Source organism: Camellia sinensis, chromosome 10 (assembly GCF_055761805.1).
Source record: "Camellia sinensis isolate YWXY chromosome 10, ASM5576180v1, whole genome shotgun sequence".
Taxonomy (NCBI): domain Eukaryota; kingdom Viridiplantae; phylum Streptophyta; class Magnoliopsida; order Ericales; family Theaceae; genus Camellia; species Camellia sinensis.
This window is the reverse complement of record NC_138970.1, coordinates 29,308,333-29,325,407: the sequence shown is the minus strand read 5'-3', so window position 1 is coordinate 29,325,407 and position 17,075 is coordinate 29,308,333. Positions and strand designations below refer to the sequence as shown.

The following is a 17,075-nucleotide window of genomic DNA, read 5'->3' as shown; positions in this document are numbered from 1 at the left end:
GAATGTTGGTCTAATTAAGAATGATTGTAATTCATAAATATATTTTTTTAAGCACTTTTTCTAAAAAAAATTTCTGAATACGTAGGACTATTTTGACAGTAAACTAAAATAGTCAAAAAATCAAAAAATCACTACAAAAAATTTAACTATTCTTTCTACTTTTGCAGGAATGGGATGACTACTATGTCTCCCACACAGTCACTGTTGTATGGCCATCTGGACCCGTTTCGATAATCTGAACCGTTCACTTTTAGAGTACAAAAAGTAGAGCATATCTGCAAAAAATCAAGTTGATTGAATATTGTTAATACTTTCATCCAATCGCATTTGTATTCAGTTTTATAATTCAAATCACATTTATCATTTATTTTTTATATACAAATGTAATTCGATGAAATGGTTAACAATATCTGATTAACTTGAATATTTGCAGATATATTCTACTCGATATATTCTAAAGAGTTAATGGTTTGGATTATTGAAAGGGGTCCCAAAATGGACCCATATGGTCGCACAACTGTTACTGTGGTGTAAAAAGCACTTCAGTATAGTCAACCCATTTTCATTTTCTACATGTCATAAAAAATTAAAAAATCAATTAAAATAACTATTTTTGAAAAAAAATCCATATTATTGTTGAAAAATAATTTTTCAAATGATGTTGGATGCCTTAAAAAAGGAAAATGACCACATTGAATGATTTGTGACAGAGAATCTTGATTTGAAAATCCAACTACCCAAAACCTGTTTTTTCGTATACCACTATCCAATAAAAAGAAAATTAGGAGTGCACAAACACAACTACTACATTTTCTTTATGTTTTATTATTCTTGTTGTGTAGTAAAAAGACAAACCTAGGTAAGAGACAACCTAGACACTTCTTACCTGAGATTATTGTGATCACTGTCTGGCAAGTTAACAAAAAGTCCAAGTCCCAAATGAAAAACATAATAATTTACAAAATTTAATACTTCACCTAAACTTCAACTACTCCTCACAATCATCAAATTAATCACCTGCCAAGCTGCTACCCATTCAATCATCTAAAAAAACAATGAGCCAAATAGAGGCAGAGCAAGCTAAATTAATGACAAAAACAGAGCAAATAGTAGTTGTGAGAAAATGGGGAATTGGATTGAGCTTTCATTCCCTCATAGCTCTCTTCATTGCAGCCTGTATAATTACTGGGTTTTTTCTAACAAAAGATAGCAAACAGATGGTAGAAGAAGATCAGAAAAGTTCACAAAACGACTGCGATTTGTTTTCGGGGAAATGGGTTTTTGATGACAAGTCATATCCTCTGTACACAGAGAAGAATTGTTCATTCATGCTTGATGATTTTGCTTGTGAGAAGTTTGGGAGGAAGGACTTGAAGTATCAGCAATGGAGATGGCAACCTCATGATTGTGATCTTCCAAGGTTCAATGCCACAGCTTTGTTGGAGAAGCTGAGAGGGAAGAGGCTTGTCTTCGTCGGAGATTCGCTGAATAGGAATCAATGGGTTTCATTGGTGTGCTTGGTCGAGTCCTCAATCCCTGCACCGCTCAAGTCCAGGGACAGGCTCTTCAATGGCTCTTTGTTCACCTTCAAAGCTATTGTGAGTCCAGATTTCTTTTCTTCATTTCCTTGCAATTTACAATTTTTTTTTTCTTTTTTTTTTTTTTTTCCAGTAGTGCTACAAACACATAAATATTTCACCATAAGGCTACAAACATTGAAATTGTTCACCAGGATGAATGCAGTGCAGTCAATTGCACTTTTTTGAAAAATTTTAGTACAGAGTGGTGCAGATTAGGAATGAAAGGTGATTATTTAGTATTCCCGGAATGTGGATACATGGTGTTCCATAAAGTTTTGATTGGTAGAGAGAGTTAGGGGCCACGATTTATGTTGAGGATGGGGAACAACATGAAGATTAAGTAATTGATGATTGGCTTGGAAGGTGACACGTGGTATTCCGGAATTATTAAATAATTTCCCGGGAAGGATATTGGGACAAGATTTGTAGTGTCTCGTCTCTGTCCCACTCCTTACCTAGGTGGAGAAACTCGGGGAATCAAATCATGAGCCTCCCCGTTTTCTTATAGAATCGGATAGAAAATCTATACCTGCTGGTGCATCGAGATTCAAAATAAGTTTTTCACTTTCGCTCTTGGTTATTTTACTTTTGTAGTGGTGATGATTTTCGACTGGAATGACTAATTGGTTCTTGATTGTAAATCAAGGAATACAATGCCTCAATTGATTTCTACTGGGCTCCATTTCTGGTTGAATCCAACTGCGATGACCCGTTCCACCACCGTGTCCAATACCGGATTGTCAGAATTCAAGTCATTGAAAAGCATGCCAGACACTGGACCGATGCAGATATACTTGTCTTTGATTCTTACATCTGGTGGCTGGAGGACACAATCAAAGTCTTGTAAGTAGATTTAATAAAGAGTATTTTGATCAACCAAAGCATTATTAATGGGTTTGAAGACATACAATCAGATAATTTTCAATGTACTTTATGATTAAAATCAGATATTTATATATAGCTTTGCTATGAACATGAACAGGTGGGAATCATCAGAGAATGGGAATGCAACATTGGAACAAGTAGAGATGGTAAGAAGATATGATATGGGTTTGAAGACTTGGGCAGATTGGTTGGAGAAGCATGTCAATCATACCACCACCAAATTGTTCTTTGTTAGCATGTCTCCCAGTCATCTTCGGTATGGTGTGGTGTTATTATTGCTATATCAGTTTTTATTTTTATTTTTGGAATTGATATTATTCTAATATGCAATGTCCACTGCAGGGGTGAAGAATGGGGCATGGAAGCAAATCAAAATTGTTACAATGAAACAGAGCCAATTTTCAAAGAGGGGTATTGGGGAAGCTTATCAAAGCCCAAAATGATGCAAGCAATGGAAGCAACAATAGACAAATTGAAAATGAGAGGTGTGAAAGTTGATATTCTCAACATAACACAACTTTCGGAGTATCGAAAAGATGCTCATCCATCTATTTACAGAAGGCAATGGGTGCCTTTAACTGAAGAACAATTGTCAAAGCCTCCGAGTTTTTCAGATTGTGGACATTGGTGTCTTCCAGGAGTTCCTGATGTTTGGAATGAGCTCCTCTATGCTTATCTTTTTTATTTCTAAATACTTTTGTTATTTTTTTATTTATTTTTATTTTTATTTTTATTTTTTGGGTGAGAAATTTGTAAGTAAATTGGAAAATGAGATTACACACACAAACCCGCTATTTTTTGCTAGAAACTGTAGAAGTTACTATGCTCATATAGATTGTATAAAAAAATTAACTTTTTTTAATTTTCACCTTTCTTATTTTCAACCCCAAAAAAAATATATTTCCTAAAGTTTTTACCTCTTTAATTTTAAAGTAATATTGTACAAACTAATAGAGAGAATACCAAAAAAATAGAGAGTGAAAAAATAATTATAAAATAATGAAAGTACAAATAATTTATTAGGTACAAGTAATTTATGTAAATAAATCTTGTACCTTCATTAGTTGAGAAGAAAAAAAATTCACTATCCACTTTTTTGGAATTCCCCGAAACTAATAAATCTTACAATTTTGTTTTTTATTTCTTTTATGCTAATGATTGTAGCACCTGTCACGTTATCGAAGTTGATCTTATTTCAGATTCTACAATTTTCTTTATTACATGAAATGTCTATTAATAAAAAAATTAATGTGCGTAGTATTTTCTTTTATTTTAATCAAACTTATAATCCCATCAAATATGATAGGGTATTGACGCTTTAGGAAGTCATTTATTTCATACAAATATCATAATATTGAGAAGCCTTTCTTGGCATCTTTATACTGATAATTTGAGCTCTTTGTGAAATTCAAAACAATTTAATACTCGATTGAGGGTGTAAAAAAAACTAATAAATAATAAAAAAAAGAAAATTTTTAACTGAAAATTTTGCATAATTAATTGTTTTAACTCATAATCTCAATTTTTTTGATCAACGGTGCTTGGACATGGTATGGGATATTTCTTAAACTTGAGTTAATTACATCAAGACCCTTCAATTATTAATAAATATCATTTTATTTTGATCCGTATATTTTGATCTTTATGTTTTGATCCGTTTATCAATGACTCCATATATTTTGATCCTTTAATTCTAAAAGTCATATAAATGTCTCATTTTGCCTCCTCCAAAAGGGATGAAAATGTATAATTTTAATAGTTAAGAGTGTTAGTAAAAACTTATAAGTGAGAGAATATGATAATATTCATCAATAGGTGAGAAGTATTAATGTAATTAATCATTTTTTCTTCTTTCTTTTGGGCAATTTCAACTTTGCCAAGGAAAAAGAATGTGAATCCAGTTCCCATAAGATTTAAGCCTCGTTTGAGAACAGACTATTTTAATAATTTTTTGACTTTTTATAAAAATATGTACAAAAAAATAAAAAGAGTGATGCGATAACTTATAGTGACTTTTTAACCAAAATGGTTACTCCCTAAACAAGGCCTGAATAATGTTCGTGATTTAGGGGATGACCTCCTGCCATACTTTTATTTTTCCATACCCAGTCAAATATTTTTTGTAGGTCTCAATTAGGATCTACATTAATAATTTGAATCGTTTTTCTCATAAGTCCCACAATGAAAGTGATTCATGCAAAAAGTTGATTTTGTTGAACATCTATAAATACAAGAACAAATCACTTTTTTTTTTTAATAAAATGAACAGTAAATATAATTGTAGACTTAAATATCTATTTTATAAAATAAAATACTATTTGTTCTTGTATTTATAGATCCCTGATAAAGTTAATTTTTGTATTGATAATTTTTAGGACACTCGATCCAAAAGTCTAAATTTTAATTTTGTTTGCCCAAAAATGTAGGTGCTGAAACACCTTATTCAAAAGGACAAACTCAATACCGTTCCTTATATATCGTATGCACACAGTCCAAACCCCTCTCACTCACTCAAATCTAGAGATGGCAATTAGGGGCAATGGGGCGGACAGTAATTTCCCATCCTCATTCCCCTATAATAATTTTTCCTCATTTCCCATGGATACTACCCTCTTCATCCCCTAATGGATTTAGATTTTTCCCAACCCAACTTGACCCTTTTTTTTTTCATTTTTTTTTTCAAGGGTTCACAGCCAAAGCTAAATATACATTTAATTTTATTTTATTTCGCTCAACAACAAAATCAAATATACATTAATCATCTAATTAATTAATTTTTTTTGAAATAATCAAATATATAATTTTGAAACAAATAAGTTTTTAGTAATTGAAAAAAAAATGTGATTAAAAAAAAGAAAGAATAAATTGCACTTCTCACCTCAAACTTTTATAATGTTACTAACAATGGCCCTTTCTTTGGCTAAAGGGAGGCTTCACGTGGCGGTGGATTCACTAGAAGTTGTGAAGGAAGAAAAAGTGATTTAGAATATGAAAGTGGAGAAAACGAATCGAATATTTTCAGGAAAGATGAGGAAGCAGTCTTGTTTACTCGGGATGATATTAGAGTTTGTCAAGCTACTTTGACAAATTTGGGGTAGAGATAAGGCAATTGCAAAGCAGAAAAGAGAATTTGCAAAAGGAAATGGACTGGCTAAATGAGATTACAGAGAAAGTGAAAATGAATGCTTTAAAAACGGAGGAAGATATGGCAAATGTTATGCATTTAGCAAAGCAAGCTGTGAAAATGAGAATCCTACTTCTAAATAGGGTAGTGAAAACATATGGGGGAAATAAGTAGGTACTCATCCTTGACCCATTCCCAATGGATATCTAAAAAACACTACTTACCTGACCCGATAGGTAAAAAAAAAAAGAGAGAGAAAAATCCATATATTTGAATCAGGTCTCCATGGTACCATATGATAGTTCTCCATTACCATCCCTACTAAAATATCTCTCTTTCTTTTAGATCCGCCGTTGTTATCTTGCCCCCTCATGCTTCCTTGCCGTTGCCACCTCTGTTAGAAATGGTTTTGAAAAATAAGATTTTTTTCTCAACTTTAGTCTATTTTTTAGGTGGAATCCATCCGCCAAAGTTGGCGGGTCTAAGTGGTAATGTGTTCTATGTCGTGTTGTGATTCACGTAGTATATTTGGTTGCTCAAAACCATTATCGGGTGAATGAGAAATTGAAACCAAAGTGAGCTCCATAGAAATAGAGTTTTTGGTAAAAATTCCTTAAGGTTTGGTTTAAGACTTTCAATTCGTAAACCAAAATAGAAACACAAACAAATATTTCTACATTAGACAGATATAAACACAAATAATGCAATGCATAAGTAATTAACTCATGATTTCATCTTAATTACTTATCAGGCTTATTTAATCATGAGTTGACGTTAATCAAATGTCGGAGTTGTTACAATAAGTCAAAAAGAAAAGCAATAAAATAAATGAAAGATTACTTACCGAAAAAGTTATGAGAAATAAGATGCGGTTGTGGAGGTGTAAAGAAAAAAATAGGATAAGTAAAAGATAGGGTTTAGAGTTATTTAAAAAGGGTGGGTGGGAGTTTTTTTTTTTTTTTAATCAGAAAATTAAGAAACTTATATTGAAATGTTGGAGCCCCACAAAATTTGTGGGTTAAAAAAATCATTTTCCTTATATAATAGATTGTACTTTTTTTTTAAAAAAAATAAAAATTATTTCCAAATAAAACTATTTCAACTTGATTAAATTAATCAAAAATTTAAAAATCAGATTAAGAGTTGGTTTGGCAAGTTTAAAAAAAGTTAAAAAGTCAAAAAGTTATCAATATTCACCAAAAATAAAAAATAAAAAAAATAATATATAAATATTAAAATACAAATCAACTTTTTGGCCCATCAACGTACTGACGTCAAGCCAACTGCAGTGAAAGGAAAAAAAAAATTACATGTATACATTCACTAAGTTGGATGGTAAAGTTGGGCCCGTGGAGGCCCACCATGGGTTCCGTTTTGATAATCTGAACCGTGAAATATGTAGAACTCGTCTAATACCATATGCTTGTAAAAAATCATGTCTATCGGATATCGCTAACTACATGATCAAATCAGTTTTGTATAAAAATTGGATGGTGTTATAGTTAACAATTGACAAAAAAAAACTAACACGATCAGATAGCTATCGATATCCAATCAACGTGATTTTTACAATCATATAGTACTCGACGATTTCTACACATTGAACGGTTTCAATTAGAAAAACGGGACCTGTAGTAGGCCTCCACAAGCCGAACAACACCATCCAATCAAAACCTGAAAAAGAGAATCTTTTCCATCTATTCACCCGACCGACTGTACTGCCAATCCATTCTTCTACACATTTATTTATACAATTTTTTAATACATATTTTTTTCATAAAAAATTAAAAATTAACCTAAACATTTATATATTTTTTTTAATTTTTTAATCTAAAAAAATAAAAAAATACATTTATTTAAGGCATCCCAAACGACTCTTAGGGTTGGTTTGGAGTGTCCTAAAAAAGTGTACTTTTTGTCTTTTTACGAAAAGATGTGCAGAAAAGTAGAAAGGTAATGTGAAGATAAAAAGATAAAAAGATGAATTATATAACAGATACCAAACCAGGCTTTAATTATTTTTTTCAAACGAACCGTTTATTTTTACTTCACCGGTCCTATAATATTGGAGTCGCTTTAATACTGTCACCAAATCTCAATTATGTATTCATTTTCTTTTTCTTAATTATTTTAAAATTATGTTGTCATTACGAAACGATTTTGATTCGTTTGAACCGAGGTGAATACCGGACAAGTTAAAATAATAATAAAGTGACCACTAATCATTGTTCTTGAATCTTGATTCAAGTGGTAACATCTAAAATGATAATAAAGTGACCACTAATCATTGTTCTTGAATCTTGATTCAAGTGGTAATATCTACTGATCATTTAATTTTAGTTTAATCACTTTGTTTACTCGTAACTTCGGCGAAAATAAATAAAAATAAACATTGTCGGCTTTTAGTGATCTGCGTAGCAGTAGCAGTAGCAGTAGCAGTTTTAGATCAATCTAACCATGCGAAAAATCAGAATTTCGAGTCAACATAGACTCTCTCTTCTTCTGTCTGTGAAGCTCTCTCTCTCTCTCTCCCTCTCCCTGTGTCTCTGTAGAATGATGCAGAGATGGCACAAGAAGAGAACCCATTTCCCTCTCTTAGCAGCACTGATCTTCTTCGTCTTTATTGTCTGTTCAATTCTCTACAACGAACGTAGTATTCAACAAATCCATCAAAACCTTGACCACCATGTTGATGATTCCCTCAAGAAAACAGCAGTACGCGAATCTACTACAGTTCCCCCCAATTATAGCCTCCCAGGTTTAAATTCTTTTACTTTGTGCCTGTGTGACTGTATTCGTGAAATTAGTCTAGTGATGGGTCTGAAGAGTGTGTTTTTTCTACATTTTCATGATTTGATTTGATGGGTCTCTTTAATTTATTGAGTTTGTTGGGTTTAATTTCATGGGTTTACTTTACTTTGTCTCTTTGAGTATGTGGGATTATATATGCATGCATTGATTCTAGTTCATTCCCTCACTGTGGGTTGCTTGTGGGTCTAGTAAATGGGTTTTTGTCCATTTTCTTGTGATTAGATTTATGGGTTTTGTTAAATTGTTGATTTTGTTGGATTATATTTGACGGGTTTACTTCACTTTGTCTATTTAAGTATGTGGGTATATATACCTAGTTCATTCCCTCAATGGGAGTTGTTTGTGTGTCCAATGAATGATTTTTTTTTTTTTCCCCATTTTCTTGTTATATTGATTCATGGGCCTCTTTAATTCTTCTTCTATTTGATCTGATTTGATGAATTTTGACATGGGTTTTTCAAAATTGTTGTAGTGGTTTTGGATAGATTCAGTACTTGTAGATCCACAGTGAAGTACAGTGGTCGAAAAGCAGGGAAGATTGTTCATAGACCGGAGTTGGGTCGCGGGAGGGGAATTGAGGAGAGTTGTGACTTTTTTTCCGGCAAATGGGTTTTCGACAACACTTCACACCCACTCTATAATGAATCAGATTGTCCGTACATGTCTGACCAGTTGGCTTGCCACAAGCATGGACGGCCTGATTTGGGGTACCAGTACTGGAGATGGCAGCCCCACAATTGCAATTTGAAGAGGTACGTGGATTCTAAGCTCAAGAAAAAAGGTCTAATGGTTCAATTTGATGTGTTTGTGTTGCATGTTGTGTTACATTACATGGACCTTTTTACTCGGAGCTGTACCCGTGTCTACACGATATAATAAAGCTAAGGGTGTAGGATATGTATTTGACACCTATACCTAATTTAGTTGCTCAGACGTTCTAATTTTATGTGATGTTTGATGCAGGCACTCATATTTATTAGTAAAGATATACTTCTGACTTCTCAAAGGAATAACATAAATAAATTTCATAACTTCGCTAAATTTCATTTAATATGAAGTACATTTCTAAATAATTTACAACATCCTATTTAAGAATATTATTATACAATATGCAAAGTGCTTAAGTGTGTGTGCGTACCCCTACCCAACTTTTGGATACATATTCCAATATTTTAAGATTTAGGTTTTGGAAGATTGGACGCTTATACACGCACCCGCACCTGATACTTGTATCCATGTCCATGTAACATAGGTTGCATGTTTTAACAATACAGTAGATTCAGTTAACAATACCCACTGTATTTACTTGATGATAGTGTATGATGTGTAAGCCCATTATTATTTAGTAATAGTGTATGATTGCGTTAGCCGAACCACGTTAAAATTCAGCATCTTGTCATTGTGATGATTCTTACTTCTTGGCTCTATATTTGTCTTTGGTATATTCACCAACACATATTATGCAGAGAATGGTGTGTATATTCTAAAATTTGGGTTCTTGTTGGTTAATTGGGTTTTCAAGGATTGTTTTTGTTCATATATAGATGGAACGTGACTGAAATGTGGGAGAAGTTGAGGGGGAAAAGACTAATGTTTGTTGGAGATTCACTGAATAGAGGGCAGTGGATATCGATGATATGTTTGTTACAGTCCATAATTCCAGCAGATAAGAGGTCCATCTCACCCAATGCGGCTCTCACCGTTTTCAGAGCTGAGGTAAGGAAAAATTCAATCCAAAAAGCTTAAAATATAAACTTTAATCAAGTAAAGTGCTCTTCTAATAATACTATGCGGTTTTGTTATTCTTTAGGGTGTATTTCAAGTAGGAGTAGCTTGATAGATATTGAGGTTCTTGTCTCATAATTCTCAAATTTCGATGTTTTTTGTATAATGCAAAGGAATACAATGCCACTGTGGAATTTCTGTGGGCCCCACTTCTCGTTGAATCTAATTCTGATGACCCGGTGAATCACAGACTGGATGAACGGATAATGCGTCCGGATTCAGTTCTTAAGCATGCGTCTCAGTGGGAGCAAGCTGATATACTGGTTTTCAACACATACCTGTGGTGGAGGCAGGGGCCAGTTAAGCTCTTGTGAGTATACAATTCCATCTATGCTATTTGTGGAATAATGAGTTTCAAATTCAATTTCAAGTTGCTTTCTTATGCTGTATATAATATCCATTATTTTTGCAGATGGAGTTCTGAAACGAATGGGATTTGCGAAGAAATAGATGGTCTGGGAGGCATGGAATTGGCCATGGAGGCCTGGGCTAGTTGGGTGGCTTCTAATGTTAATCCCCTCAAGAAGCGGGTCTTTTTCGTAACTATGTCCCCTACACATCTTTGGTGAGCACTAGCCCTCTTTCCTGAAATGTGTTATGTTTTCATCAGTTTGATATCTAATATCTTTGCATGAAATACGCATCTCGGTTTCATTAGAGCTAGGTGAGACACATATTCTTAATTGCTTTCCATTGTCAGATTTAGGGTGTTCTAATTTTTTTTTGAATTAAATTGAAAACCAAGATTTACGTTTTTTTGAGCTTTTATCTTGTGTTGATTCTGTCAAAGTTCAGCACTATCTTGCTTTCTTGGATTTGCAAAATGGAGTAAGATTTAAGTAATCTCATGCTTTAATTAAATTAAAAATAGGAAACCTAATATGAACTGCAGAGGTTAGACTAGAATTTTTTAAGCATGTATAATATTTTTATTGAATAATGGGTATTTGAGTTTCTTGTAGAAATTGAACTAGTTTATTGTGTTTGACACGGGATTTGAAATGACTCCATTGTGATTATAGTGATATCTACCTCTCTTACTATTGCATAGACTTTTAACAAAATACCTCCCATCTGTAGTTTGGTAGTTACGATAATGTAACCAATTGGGCTAACTCAATTGGCCACTCTTGTACACTTCTATCTAGGAAACTGGAAAGATTGACAATTTCTCCTATATTATGGGTCTTGTTTATTTTTTTCCCATGGATTCTTTCTTAGTTTGAATTCTGGGTTGATTGTTTCTTCCCTATTATGGGGATCTTTGTTGGGCTTCTATAGTTGTTGGACTACGATTGTCTGAATGTAATTTTCTTCATACTGTAAACAATCTACTGCCGATTGAAATAAAAAATAAAAAATTACAGTGATGTAGTTGGTGCCTTCATATTGAGCTAGATGGTTGTGTGACTGTGTTATAAACAAAGGGGATTGCTAATTCAACAGTTGAATTCATCATTGCTGATGTTTTCATTAAATTATAGATGAGCAAGGCTAATTGGTCCAGTGGAAAAGCATCAAACCCTTAGGGGCCAGCCAAGCTTAGCAACAGGGTTCGAGTCCTGGGATCCCCTTCCCCCGACCCAAAAAATAAATAGATAACAAACAACAATTATTACTGATTACATCTATAATAAAATGTTCAATTGCAACCCTAGTATGAGATCGGGAATTCCCCATGCACTGACCTATCAACACTCTTCCCAACCTAGCATCCTTCTTTAAGAAGGTAAAGCAGTCTATTGAACTTTACCAATCCAATTATTTGAACTTATAAAAAGCATCTTAGGATCCATTATTTGTAGGAACTAAATATCCCATATAGACTGTTCCTATATAGTGAAAATATAGTCTGCAGTCCATCGGGCCCATATTTTCAATATGGTCTTCTGCCTCTCACCCTTTTCTTAGAAAATGCAGTTGTTCATTTCCACTTTTCTAAAAAATTTCAAGTCAAATTCACGTGTGTCGCTGAGAAACTATTAGAAGGGATTATTATATGTTGTGTAACTCTGTCAAGCACTGAAACCTAAGATTCTTTATCTAGTTAAATCATTTGTTTTGTCATTGTCATTCATCATCAATCTGTCTATTTGTTGAATACTTGCATTTATTTCCATTTTTCTTTTTTCCAATTCAGGAGTCGGGAATGGGAGCCTAGAAGTGAAGGAAATTGTTATAATGAGAAAACCCCTATTATTGATGAAGCATATTGGGGAAGTGGTTCCGACTTGCCTACAATGCGCATGGTGGAGAAGGTGCTAAGCAATTTGAGTTCAAAGGTTGCCGTTATCAATATCACTCAGCTCACAGAGTACCGAAAAGATGGTCATCCTTCCATTTATCGCAAGTTTTGGGAAACACTAAGCCCGGAACAATTGTCCAACCCTGCTAGTTACTCTGATTGCATACACTGGTGCTTGCCCGGCGTGCCTGATGTCTGGAATGAGTTACTATTCCAATTTTTGTAGAGCGAGGTATGGTGGTCTCTTGAAACAGTTGTTAGTATTTTCTCTATGTGAGCTAATATGCCAATTTCATTTGTCTCATGGAAAAACCAGATTGTTGTGGCTCTGTACATTAAGGCATACTGGTGATTCCAATCAACGGCTAATGATTGTTTTCGATAGGATTATGCAATGTTTATATTTTATAGTTAAATTATGATTTAGTGAGATTTAGTACTTTTAAAATTTGATCATGATAAATGATTAGCAATTTTAAACAAAGGTAAAACATTATGGGCCTATTTGATTGGTTGGAGAAATAGTGATAGGATTAATAGTCTACGAGTATTGTTATTCAAGCCAAACAAGTATACTTACTTTCTAGAACCAATGATGTGACATTCTATTAAATATTTAAATCAATTATCTCTTTCATTTTTCTTCTAATTATCAGCCAATCAGCTTTTTGACACATCACTTGATTTAGAAAATAGACTTATATATCATTTTTCATAATCTATAGGATTAACCACGGGTTTAATTGTCCAGCTTAGTTAGTTGAATGAATGTGGGATTGTTAATACTTGCATCCCTATGGTATTGAATATCATCCAATTTTGTGGGATTAGAAGTCCTATATATTACTAAGAGCATCTCCAATGCACTAGGCATATCATACTTGTTAGTTAAAATGCCTAGTGTGATTCACTTTTTTCAATTCCAACGCACTAGGCATATGATTAGGCATTTTGGCTCAACTCGTATTCACTAGCTACATGTAGCTAGCCTTCAACGCTAGGCAAAATGTATTCAATCATTAGGATCATTTCCCTCCATCTTTGTTGTTGACGTGGCATTATATAAAATTAATAGTATTTGGATTAATAGCTAAAATAAAGAGCATGGTTGGAGTAAAAACATAAAACAGTTAATAGGCAAAATAAAATATATACTTTATAGTAATATTTAGATAGGTAAAATGCCTACTACCGTTGGAGATGCTCTAAGTATGCCATCATTCATGCCATCCAAATGCGAGAAATGTGCATATCACTCGATTAACAATCCAATCTTATGCTCTAATGCAAAAATCAAACAGGTCCTATATGAATTTACACTTGCATATGGTTTTTGCTTAATTTCACTATTTCGTTTGAAGTGATAAAGCAGTATCTATGTGCTATTATAAAAACAGAACTTGCATCGATCCTGATCTTCTTGAGAGCTTTTATTTGCGCCCAATAAAATTCTCATTACATCCATTGATTCTATCTACTCGAGAGCTTTCATTTGCACACAATAAAATTCTCATTACATCCATATGCATAAAACTTCTTTTGTAATGTACAAATATTACAATACATATTGTCAATGTAACGAAAAATTTATATGTATTAATAAAATCATTCGTTTTATCCTATCCTTGCTAAGTTAAATTACATATTTAACCTTTTTGTTGAGGCAAATTTATTGTTTTCAACTTTGTAGACTCTTTGACAAACGCAACTAATCTCGTGACTGTTGTGCCGGAAGGAGTGTTGGAATCTACAATCAATTTTTTTGTTACATTTTGTTTATCATTTGATAACGTAACAATTGAATTAATAACAAACATGAATAATATGACCCCAATTGAATTGATAACAAACATGAATAATATAAACGATTAAATCAAAAAATATTGACACATACGATGATAAATAAAAATAGGATATATAAATGTGACAATAATGCTATTATAAGTATGTTTCTCATCTCAATTAACACTATATCGGTTTAATAATCAAATTGAAGGGAAAAAAAAATAAAAACAAATCAAAATATAGTCTAATTATATTTGACATCATCGAATTGAATTCTAGAAAATAATAAAAAGCTGAGATAATGAGTATACTAATGAAGCAATTGGCGATGATAATTAATATTATCGAATTTAACTTATAAAAAACAAAATTAATCAACAATGATGTAGGCAATCATCACACAACAGCCACAAGTATATACTAATGAGAATGTTTACAAGAGTAATGATCAAATTGTTAATGCCATTGATTTATGCACTAATTAATTTAAATACGTATAATATGAAAATGATTTTTTCTATATTTGTAAATATAAAATTTTAGCCTAAAAATGTGATAATGACATCGATAATGTCAAATTGATAGTAATTTAGGCTAAAAATGTGATAATGACATCGATAATGTCAAATTGATATCATAACGTTCATGAGATTCAACATTGAACAAAATAGTTTTTGGCCAAATGTCTTCAACAATTTGAGAATGAATCTGCTCATTGCAAGTACAGAATTCTTGTTTTTCTGATTGAGCTTCCATAAGTATTTCCTCATATGTATTTTTGTTGATCAAACTAGGCATTTCCAATGTGGGATCCTGTCAAAGCATGAAAACAAATAAAATTCAAATTGCTATTTGCTCTGCAAACTTCTATTTAATAAAACATTGTTTCATTAATTTATGAGGGAATAGATTCACCTTCCTATAGACAGTTCCATCTTCCTTGACATGCCACCCAGCTTCCTCACAAAGAGCCATTAACAAGTCATTGTTATCTGCATGCTTTGGAAGCTTATAGTTTCCATAAGCCCGGAGCCCTGCAAAAATCTTTTGAGTCATGGCCCGTCTTCTTCGCTCCCTATTCTTATTATTTTGACGCTCTCTGTCGGTAGGAAAACGATATTTGGTGGCAACATCTCCATCTTTGGTGGTTCTACGAACCACCCAAGGCCCTTGGCTAGCCTTGATGCATCCTCTCATGGCACTCCTCTTCTTCTCTTCTGCCATGACAATGGTTCTTCAAAAATATTTTTGTTAAGTAACTTCTCATTCAGTGTTTATTTATAAGCACAAAAAAGTAGACAAGCTGAAAAATATTCCTCCAACACTGTCAGCTTTTTTAGTGGTTTAAAGAGTGTGTTGTTTTTGCTATGTCTAGTGTACTGTTCTTTCAAAAACCAAAAGGTTTAGGCTTGGAAGATATATACTCAATACTGGAAAGTCTGGAACCTTGTTTAGTAGAGGCTACCAGAAAGCAATAGATGACACATGAGATTTGTATGAGAATAAAGTTTATACCTCAGTGGGCAAAGCAAACATATTCTTATGCAGAAGGAGTTGCAACTTTTGGCGGAGCATATCTTCCATAGTCAATTTTTTTTTGGAAAATATTTGGTGGCCACAAATTATGTGACTCAAATGACCTGAAAATGTCAAAACGACCGAAAATGCCAAAACGACGTCGTTTTAGCATTTTCGGGCCATTTGAGCCACAGAATTTGTGGCCACCAATCATTGCCGTTTTTTTTTTGGTTAATTATACTTTGCTCCTTGGATTTTCGCTATAATCTTACTTTAGTTCTTTCACTTTCAATTATGGCAGTTTAAGTCAAGTTGCAATCTCACCCTTCCATCAATTTATCATTAGAAAAGGTTGATAAAAATTAAAAGTGAATGAATGTGCATGAGATAGTAAAAATGTAAGAATTAAAATAAAATTTTAATAAAAATGTAAGGGTGCTAATAAGATGAATAAATGTCACGTTTTTGTCCACTTTCGCCAGCCTTATTAACTCTAGATTGACGAAAGGGTGGCATTGCTACTCAACTTCAACTTAAAATGTAAGTAGCCGACTATTATGATTAATGTAGGGACGTAATTTCTGAAGGACAACACGTGGTTGAGGTTCCATGTGTCCTAGACATGATGTCGAGATAATCTCGGCTAGGTCGAGGTTATCTGCGAGAATATCGGAATCCGGGGTAAGCGGATAAGGGACAAGAGTCCTAGATTGGGAGAGGACTTCAATTTGGGTAAAGATAAGACTCTTAGAGTGTTTATCCCAATCCTACTGGGAGTCCAAGATTAGCAGTAATTCAGAGTCCATTGAAGTTAGGCTTCTATTGGGATTAGGTTTGTATTGCCTATAAAATAGAGGCACCCTCATGGGTCTAAGGTACGCTTTTGTGTTCTGAATAGTGAGTTAAGCATTTTTGCTATTTTTGAGAGATAACTGACTTGATCGTCAAAGTGCTCCCGGGTGGACAAACCACAGTCGGAATCTTTTCTTTTTGTTGACAGGTTGTTCGGGCTTAATCTATTCTGCCAGTGTTCTCCAGCTGAGTACCTGTTTAGTAGTGTGATCGGAAATTGACACACATAATTTGGCGCCATGTCACGACCCAAACCCGGCCCTATGGGTTTAGCACCGTAACCGGCCAGTAATCCGAGATTACCGAAGGCCTGCTTAACAGTAATACAGTAAAACAGAGTACAGGGCCTGGCGGAAGCCAATACAGTAATTAAACAATGTCCAATGAGCTGTGACAGTCTGTATGCCAAAAAGATTTTTCATGCATTAATACATAAACAGTACAGAACAGTATGCACAATATTTACATTCATTCAAACTAGGGACTCTAC

At 33.5% G+C, this 17,075-nt stretch overlaps 2 protein-coding genes across 2 annotated transcripts; both read left to right on the top strand.

Annotated features, from left to right (window-relative positions):
* Nucleotides 1-903: 903 nt before the first annotated feature.
* LOC114307765 (protein trichome birefringence-like 34) lies at nucleotides 904-3,327 on the top strand. Its single transcript, XM_028253177.2, has 4 exons — nucleotides 904-1,598; nucleotides 2,227-2,423; nucleotides 2,563-2,721; nucleotides 2,808-3,327. Exons 1-4 carry the CDS (start codon nucleotides 1,056-1,058, stop codon nucleotides 3,154-3,156), a joined length of 1,248 nt encoding a protein of 415 aa, XP_028108978.2. The 5' UTR covers nucleotides 904-1,055; the 3' UTR covers nucleotides 3,157-3,327.
* A 4,281-nt stretch (nucleotides 3,328-7,608) lies between these two features.
* TBL35 (TRICHOME BIREFRINGENCE-LIKE 35) lies at nucleotides 7,609-12,846 on the top strand. The gene is made up of 6 exons (XM_028253328.2): nucleotides 7,609-8,347; nucleotides 8,873-9,152; nucleotides 9,945-10,116; nucleotides 10,299-10,495; nucleotides 10,598-10,750; nucleotides 12,326-12,846. The coding sequence occupies exons 1-6, from the start codon at nucleotides 8,047-8,049 to the stop codon at nucleotides 12,654-12,656; spliced, it is 1,434 nt and encodes a 477-aa protein (XP_028109129.2). The 5' UTR covers nucleotides 7,609-8,046; the 3' UTR covers nucleotides 12,657-12,846.
* The last annotated feature ends 4,229 nt before the right edge of the window (nucleotides 12,847-17,075 follow it).